Source organism: Galeopterus variegatus, unplaced genomic scaffold, assembly GCF_000696425.1.
Source record: "Galeopterus variegatus unplaced genomic scaffold, G_variegatus-3.0.2 Scaffold16, whole genome shotgun sequence".
NCBI lineage: Eukaryota > Metazoa > Chordata > Mammalia > Dermoptera > Cynocephalidae > Galeopterus > Galeopterus variegatus.
The window spans coordinates 1,105,726-1,114,917 of NW_007726127.1; the positions used below are offsets into that span (position 1 = coordinate 1,105,726).

General features: G+C 49.2%; 1 protein-coding gene across 1 annotated transcript; it reads left to right on the top strand.

Annotated features, from left to right (window-relative positions):
• The first annotated feature begins 85 nt into the window (after window positions 1-85).
• Window positions 86-6,900, top strand: LOC103585612 (glutathione S-transferase Mu 1). Its single transcript, XM_008566627.1, has 8 exons — window positions 86-193; window positions 452-527; window positions 974-1,038; window positions 1,343-1,424; window positions 1,526-1,626; window positions 2,856-2,951; window positions 3,037-3,147; window positions 5,678-6,900. Exons 1-8 carry the CDS (start codon window positions 158-160, stop codon window positions 5,765-5,767), a joined length of 657 nt encoding a protein of 218 aa, XP_008564849.1. The 5' UTR covers window positions 86-157; the 3' UTR covers window positions 5,768-6,900.
• Window positions 6,901-9,192: the final 2,292 nt, after the last annotated feature.

Below are 9,192 nucleotides of genomic sequence, written 5' to 3' on the forward strand. Positions count from 1 at the left end.
TGGGCGGCGGGAAGGGCGTGGGGGCGGGGCGGGCCTCGTGGGCGGCGGGAAGGGCGTGGGGGCGGGGCCCCACCCGGGACTCCGCCCAGGGCACTCTCTGAAAGTCCCAGCCCAGCGCCGCTGAGGCCTGTCTGCCGAGTCCACAGCACGCAGCACCATGCCCATGACACTGGGTTACTGGGATATCCGCGGGGTGAGCAGGGATCGGCCTGGGAAGGTGGGACGGGGCCGCGGGGCGGGGCAGTGCTGAGCAGCTGGGGGGACCAGTTCCAGGGGATGGGTCCTCTTCGGGCCTGCCGGGACCTCTGCCTGTCCCTCTCGGGAGCTCTTCCGTGTGCGCGCCTGTGCGTGCGTGTAGGTGGAGGGTGGGGGGCTCGCGTGGAGGAGATCAAGCCACGCGGTCGGGGCCCAGTCCCCTCCACCTCTGATGTGCCGCGGACCTTCTCTCCAGCTGGCTCACGCCATCCGCCTGCTCCTGGAATACACAGACTCCAGCTATGAGGAAAAGAAGTACACGATGGGGGACGGTAATGGCACCCTCGTGTGCGGACCTCTGCCCAACTCGTGCTGAGCTGGTACCAAGCAGCCCATGCCTGGCCACCTGTTGCTCCCCTCTGCAGGCCTCCACCAGCTGAGGCTGCAGCCTGCCCGTCCCCTCAGGCCTTCCAGGGTGCACTTTGGCCTTCCAAGTCAGGACGCTGGGAGGGGATTGCCGGGCACCCCTGTACCAGTAATTGGGTGGGCTGGGTTCCCCTTAGCGCTTACCTAAACCTTTTGTGAGCCTTAGTCATGTGGAGTTCAGAGCCCTTACAAGCATTCCGTTCCCCACAGACCTCGGAATGTGAGACTCAGTGGTTTGGATTCTAGATCCGCTGCCTCTGGGGCTCTTGCCACTGACTTCTTGGGAAGGTCCCTGGGAAGGGAGGGTTGGGCTCTGGGGAGGTTTGTTTTCAGTTCATCTTCTCCACCACAGCTCCTGACTATGACAGAAGCCAGTGGCTGAATGAGAAATTCAAGCTGGGCTTGGACTTCCCCAATGTAGGTGCAGCGATGGGGCGGTTGTGGGGGCAAGTGGAAGGTGTGCCTGCCTCCATCTCCTTTCCTCAGCTTGGAGGTCTTAGGGTCAGGTGCCTTCTGCTCAACCATTCTCATTCCTGGTTCTCTACGCTGCCTTTCCATGATGTTCTGTGTCCCAGCTCCTTCACTATTATTACAGTATATTTATTTAGGGCCACCATGGGCCAGGCACAGTGAGTGCCAGGTCTTCTGTCTGTCCTCTCTCGGGAAACGGGGTGCTGGGGAGCCTGGCAGCCCCACTGACCTTCAGGGGTTGCCCATGCAGCTGCCTTACTTAATTGATGGGGCTCACAGGATCACCCAGAGCAACGCCATCCTGCGCTACATTGCCCGCAAGCACAACCTGTGTGAGTAAGGCTGGTTCAGGGTTTTGGGGGGACAGTGAGCATCCCCATGGGCTTGGTTGGGGTGGGATGCTGAGTGTAAGTTTCTGTTGTGTGGGCGGCAGGTGGGGAGACAGAGGAAGAGAAGATCCGCGTGGATATTTTGGAGAACCAGGTCGTGGACACTGCCACGCAACTGGCCACGGTCTGCTACAGCCCTGACTTTGTGAGTTTCTCCAGTGGGCTGGGCCTGGCATGATTTAGGTAAGGACCCAGGACTCTTGCATTTTCACGTAGACTAGTCCTGTTCATCATTTGAAGTTTTTTTTTTTGTCCTTTTTTTGAGACCAGCCGCACCGTGCTCAGCCAGTGAGTGCACCAGTCATCCCAATATAGGATCCGAACCCACGGTGGGAGCGCCGCCCTCTCCCGAGTGCGCCACGGGCTCGGCCCCATCATTTGAAGTTTTTAGTGCTACTCATCCTCCAAGCTGTTTCCTAGACTACGAACAGTGTTCCTCATAACCCTAAAAACTTGTTAATAAAAACTCTAAATCAGGTCCCACCGATCTTAGGATACAGTCCAGACTATATAGGGTAAAAATTCAGTTTGCAGACTGAAAAGTTATGTGTTCAGACTCTGGACGCTCTGCCATTTGCCAGTGTATCAAATGACAACTCTAAGTAAGTCTCAAGCATCCTTAGGGTAGAATCCAGACACCCCTGGTTGGAAATTCATTTTGTAAAGAGTAACCTAACGTGTTTAGAAAATCCTCCTTCTCTGACCTCTGCTATCCACCTGCTCTTGGAATACACAGACTCAAGGTATGAGGAAAAGAAGTACATGACTGGGGATGGTAACGGTACTCTCAAGTTTGGAATTCCATCCAGCCGTTTTCCCAGTGCTGTCTCTTTGACACCCACAGCAATCAGCTTATTTCCCTAATAGGAAGTTAATGTCAGCCAGAGGGCTCTCCATTCCTCACCCTCCTTTCTTCCAGACTCCCCAAATCTCATCCTTCCGGAAAGCACTCAAATGTCTATTTCATTTTTCTGCTACCCCACTAGGTAGAACTTACAATTTCTTTTCCTGAACACCTTAGTTCTTTGCATCTTTGATTCTTCCTGACCCACAACGTGCCCGGTGCTCAGGCCATTGCTGGGTCCGACCCATAGGAGGGTTGTTTGAAGATCAGAGGTGACAGATTCAGGGACCGAGTCATATTCCTCTTTCCCTTCTCATTGCCTCTGATGGGGTCTGATACCTCATAGAAGTCTAATAAATGCTGGTGTATTGAATTGAATATTGGGCACCAGCACAGTCCCAGTTGGGAGAAGGACGGCTGTTCAATGTTGGCCAGCTGGGGCGATGCACAGCCATAGGGAGTCCTGCGTAACTGCCCAGGGAGTTTGTGTATGACGTTTTTTTGTGTGTGATAGCTGTTTTCTGCTACAGGAGAAACTGAAGCCAGAGTACTTGGAGGGACTCCCTGAAAAGATGAAGCTCTTCTCACATTTCCTAGGGAAGCGGCCATGGTTTGCAGGGGACAAGGTAAAGGGGGAGGGAGATTGCATGGTTAGTTGCCATTCTTCCTAGATTATGGGCTTTCAGCCCATGTGTCCTTGGCCTTCTGCAGATCACCTTTGTGGATTTCCTGGCTTATGATGTCCTTGATCTGAACTGTATGTTTGAACCCGAGTGCCTCGATGAGTTTCCGAACCTGAAGGACTTCATATCCCGCCTTGAGGTGATGCCCCTGACCGTATTTTCCCTGGATGTCTCTTTGCCTTCTCTCCTTGCCCTGATACTTTTGCAGTTCAGGAGTTAAAACAATGAGTAACTAGCATTTATTGAGCACTGGCTTCATGCCAGGACCTGTGCTCAGCATTTTACATCCATTGTGTCAGGTTTAATCTTTACAACATTCCAACAAGGTTGATGGAATTATCACTCCCATTGTACAGATGAGGAAACTGAGACTGTAGAGGGCAAGTCCTTTGCTGAAGGTCCCAGAGCCAGTGGAGGCTGTACTGGGCTGCCTGTCAGCCTCTGGCTTCTATGGGAAGCAGCCAAGAGGAAAAGCCTCAGGCCCTTTTGCAGCCTGGGTTTCACAGCTGAGGACACTGTGGAGGAGGAGGCGGAACATCAGGAGTGCGTATGCAGCTGTTGTTAGTAGGACTGACACAAGTCTTCGTCTGTTAACGTAGATACAATCAGAGAGAGGCTCTCTAAGAGAAGAATGAGTTTAACGTGGAATAGAAGATTGCAGTGGGAATCAACATGCCAGATGTGCATATTCAAGAAGCACAGGGCAAAGGGTTTTAAAGGAAAAATGATGGCAGAATACCAATTGTTTTAGGATAATATGCTGGGCCACAAGGATGAGGAAGAAGGTTGATGCCATTCCAAGGCTGAACAGACAGTTGCTTGGCAGATGTCCTTGCAGAAGTATTTTTTTGTGTAAGATTGCATTGGCCTCTGGAGTATGTTATTTTGCATAGTCCTTTGTGATCATTTTTATCAGGCATTTGTACATGAGAACCCTTCCTTCATGACCTTCCCCTGTTCTATATATTTTTTTCTTGTTTCGCTTGTGCTGTTTTTTGTTTGTTTGTTTGTTTGTTTGTTTCTTATTAACACAAGCACCTTGGTTTTGATTTTGACAACTTCTATAGGTAGGATGGATATTAAGTACAGTGATTGTTCATGCCTGATGTCCAAAACGCTTTCCTGAGTCGGCTATCCGTCTGGGGTAGTACTGAGATCACAGGAATGTAGTGTAGTTGGTGCTGGATTTGAGTACACGCGTGGGTGCCCCTGCTAAAGGGGTTTATCTTGAAGTGCTTGATGGGGGCACATTCCTTCCCTCCCTCTCCGTTTCGGTTTCCCAAGTGTTCACTCTGTGAGATGGACTAGCACATTTATTTTAACGCATGTTAACTGATCTGTCCTGTGTATGAGGCATGGTGTCAGGCACAGTGGTACATGCAAAGGTGACCCTCAATCATGGAACTGAGTGTAGTGAGACAGCTGCAGACATAGTAGGCTGTGAGGTGCATGTGTTACCATCTGGGTACTGGGGAGCACAGTCTGGACCTCACCTCACAGCTAGTCATCTTTCACCCATACTCAACTTGTTTGAGAGCAACAAAATGTACTTTATGACAGATTTGTGAATTGAGGCATTGTTCCAATTAGGTTTTCAGCCTAATATGTGTTTTCCTTTCCCACTCCCCACCATGAGATCTGCTTTCTGAGCTAGTTTTCATCAGCCCTGGTTCTGGTCCAGGCTGAATGGCCTTGGGGATGTTGCAAGAGCTGGCATGGAGAGTGGGGGTGGGAGTGGAGTAAGCGGTGAGGGCTGCAGCTGGGTCCTCTCTGGCCTGGCCCCACGTATTTAGGCCACCTGTATTTGTTTGTATCCCTTAGAAATTATGGGACACTCGCTATCCTGGTAAGATGGTGCACCACACACCTGAGTGTCATAAGGCCTGGTTTATTGGAACAGGGCTGGAGATGGGGTATGGTGGGGCCCAGTGAGATTGGGCTCAGGGACTACATGGAGAAGTTAGGACTTACTGCTTTGGAAGGGAGTGATAAGAGCCTGGTCCATCCTTTGCTCGCTGTTCCATGTTCCCCTATCGTCTTTTATCCAGGTTTTGCTGAGTCATTGGGTGAGATCTGGGCACTCTTTCAAGTTGTAGAGGCTTTATCTGAGCTCCATTGTCCTGCTCAAGGTCCTTCCTCTGTGTGCAAGTCCCAGCAAGCCAGGAGCCTCCCTGTGAGAATGGGGAATTTTTGTGCAGGCAGGGAGTGACAGGGCCATCTGTGGGGGTGGATGAGGGGACTGCTGCAGAAAGAGCACAGAACCGGGGAGGGGAGAGAGACAAAGCCAGGCTGCTTTCCAGCACTGTCCCACTTACTAGCTATGTGAGCCTGAAGGTGTCGCTTAACTCTGTGCACCTCAGTTTCCATTGTGACAGATGATGATAGTAGAACCTATCTTGCTGGTAGTTCGGTGAATTTTTTAAAACTCATATTGTAATTTCTAGTAGATATAAAGCCCTAGCCCACTGTCCAGTCTCCATAAGTGGTAGCTCTTATTAAAGTATGACATTAGCTGAAGGAAATTGGAAGAATTAACTCACCAAAGCTGCGGACCCTCGGTGGGTTGTGCGTTGCTCTAATACTTGACGCACTTGGAAAGGCTGTCGTCAGGGTCCTCACCTGCTGTGCTTGCAGACTCTGAGCTCAGGATTTCTTTTTGCCACCCTCAGGGCCTGAAGAAGATCTCTGCCTACATGAAGTCCAGCCGCTTCCTCCCAAGACCTGTGTACACAAAGTTAGCCGTGTGGGGCAACAAGTAGGGTCCTGTGACGCCAGCAGATGGGAGTGAGCAGCCCGTGCCCAGCCCGTGCCCAGCCTGCTCCGGGTCTGGAGAACAAACAGACTCCCTGCACACCCAGCACTGCCTTCTCATTCCTTTCTCCTTTTCACTCCCTTCTCTTCCTCAAGGCTTTATTGGATCCCTTTGTTTTAACCCAACCTCCTTTGCCCACTTTCCTTCAGCAGTGTCCCCTCCTAACATTAGCCTTCCCTGCACTAAAGCCAGCCCCACCATCCTTCCCTTCCTTGGTTGTCTCTGCTTTGAGGATCCTGACTGGACCCCTCTCCTGTGGGGCTTGGTTGCCAGCTGTCCCGGCCCTGCCCCGAAAGACCAGTATTGCCTGGTGTGCAGGGCCTGTTTTCCTAGCAACGTCCCTGCCCAGCCCTGTCTGATCCCCAGAAAAGCCTGAACCACATTTGCTGTCTTTTCTTATTCTTACCTGGCTCCCCAAAGTTGCCAGTTGTACAGCTACTTCCAATCAGTACTGACTGATTCGAATCCCTTTGTACATGGCCTGCTTTTTACTTAGGAAGCCTCCCCGTTTTTTTATGGTTATACTGAGGTCTCTAAATCCAAAGCCTATGTGGGGATCTACAGGCTGTTTGTTTCCTGCTTCACACGCTTCCATGAACATTCTAAGCATAGTGTTCCTCCACCTGCATTCAGCAGTCCCCATCTCTTCATCTGCCTTGCATCCTCTGGAAGTAATTAAAGTCATGCTCCTGAGCCCTGGTTGGGGGGACCCCTGTAGGGCCTCAGCCATGTCCTCCAGTGACCTCAGCATCCAGCCCAGTGACCACTGAGCTGCTGCGAGAATCCCCCTGGAAGCCCCCCAGGCTCCTGAGCCTAGGTGAGTGACCCCTTCTACCCAGGACCCCAGCAGTGCCACCCACCATCCCACGTTCAGCAACCAGGCTGGAGAAGGAGCCAGCAGTGGGCCAGCCTAGGTCCCCCTCCACCCTCCACCTCTCCCTTCCCTCTTTCCTCTCTGCCCTCCATCCCTTCCTCCCTCCCTCTCTCCCCCACCCCTGTACAATAGCCTCTTAGAATGTAAAATAATAATAAAAAATATAGTCATGCTGTAGAGTGAGTATACACATATCATATATCACATATTAGTCGTGTGTTTGTGTTCATTGTCTGCTTCGCCTGTTGGAAGTCGATGCCATGAGGCCTGTATCTTTGTGTCTTCTTGCTCACTGGTGTTACAGGTGTTTGCATAACACCTAGAAGAGCCCCTGAACATAGTAGGTGCTCAGAGAATAGGTTCTAAGCAAAATATGTTCTAACCTTAGTGGCATTATTTCAAATTGTGTTTTGGTTTTTATTCAAGCCTATTTCTTTGGGTAGGTGAGATTGGTGTGTACATACATACATTCTTAGGTTCTGCTCTTTTTTCTCTTTAACATTTCACTTAAAAATCTGTGTTTATCGGCAGTCCATATGCATGCACACTTCTACTATTGAGTGGCCACCTATTATTTCTTCCTGAAGATAAATATAGTTTGCCTAGTCATTCTCACGCTACTGGGGATGTGGAATTTTCTAATCTTTTATCTTTTTTTTTTCACAACAGCCCAATCACTTTTAAACTAATTGCTTCTTTTGTTTTTGGTTACTTTATTTGGGTAGATTCCCAAAGCAGATACTACAAGGAAAAGGGTAAGAAAGGATTTATGCTATTATAGTAGATTATTTGATTGCTCTCCAGGGAGAATTATTTCATTTATAGTACCACCAGCAAGCCACATGGACTGTTTTTCTACTCCCTTAAGCACTTGGGGGTTTGCAATTTTATCTTGTTATACTTTTATAGTTTTATAATTATACCTTGAAGTTTTCTACCTTCACCTTTTGTTAATTGCTTATTGGTTGTTCCTGTTTCCTGCACATGATGAATTACTGTCTGTGAATCTCCTTGTCTGTGAATCTCCCTGTGTAAACCTCTCTGTTTACCCATTCTCTATCTGTGGCTTAATCAACTCCTGGAGAACAGTCAATAGATGAGCTTGGGACAGTCAAAACCTTTTCTTCCTTTAGTCACAATGTGATTGATTGTGATTCTGCCCTAGCTTTCCTATCACATAATGTGATGGTTAATTTTATTTGCCAACTTGATTGTGCTAAGGGATGCCCAGATATCTGTTAAAACATTTCTAGGTGTGTCTGTGAGGGTCTATCCAAAAGAGATCAGCATTTGAATCAGTAGATGGAGTAAAGAAGTTGGCCCTCATCAATGCAGGTGGGCAGCAACCAGTTGGTCAAGGCCCAGCTCGAATGAAAAGGTGAAGGGAGGGTGAATTCACCGTCCCTTTTTGACTGGGACATCCATTTTCTCCTGCCCTGGGACATGTGCACTCTTAGTTCTCTGGCCTTTGGACTTGATGTGCAACTTATGCCATTGGCCCCCACTCTCTGTCTCTGTTCTGAGGCCTTCAAACTCACACTGAATTACTTCACTAGATTTTCTGCTTCTCTAGCTTGCAGACGGCAGACTGAGGGACTTCTCCATTTACATAGGTGAGTCAGCTGATTCCTATAGTAAATATATATATTTTATGTGTCAATGTGATTGGGCTAAGATATCTGCCCAGAACCTGGCAAAACATTATTTATATATATGTAAGAGTACTTCAGAAAGTTTGTGGAGGGCCAACCCCGTGGCTCACTTGGGAGAGTGCGGTGCTGGGAGCGCAGCGGTGCTGGGAACGCCGAGGCTGCAGGTTCGGATCCTATATAGGGATGGCCGGTGTGCTCACTGGCTGAGTATGGTGCAGGTGACACCAAGCCAAGGGTTACAATCCCCTTACGAGTCACAAAAAAAAAAAAATGTGGGAAGATTTGTGTTACTTTTAATTCTGTTTTTCCATAAACTTTTTGAAGTACCCTCATAGGTGTATATGTATATTTGTATGTATAGATGTGTATTTGTGTGGCTGTTTGTGTGTGTCTGTGTCTATACTATATTGTATTTGTTCTGTTTCTCTGGAGAACTCTCACTAGTACATGTAGCTAACTGATAAGAGTTTGAATGTGTTGTCTCCACCAAAACTCATGTGGAAATCTGGTCTGCAATGTGACAGTGCTGGAAGCTATTTGAATCATGGGGGCGGATCCCTCAGGAATGGATTATTGCTTTCTTGGGGGGGGGGTCCTGAGTGAGTTCTCACTCTATTAGTTCCCACGAGAGCTGCTTGTTTATAGGAACCTGGCTCCTCTCTCTCTCTCTCCCTCCATCCCTCCCCTCCCCTCCCCTCCCCCCCTCTCTCTCTCTCTCTCTCTCTCTCTCTCTCTCTCTCTCTCCCCTCTCCCTCTCAGTGGCAGCCTTGGAGATCACATGTTCCAGGTAGCCTAGTCACAAGATGGAAGCAGCCTAGATTACCAAGTCACCACTCGGAAAAAAAA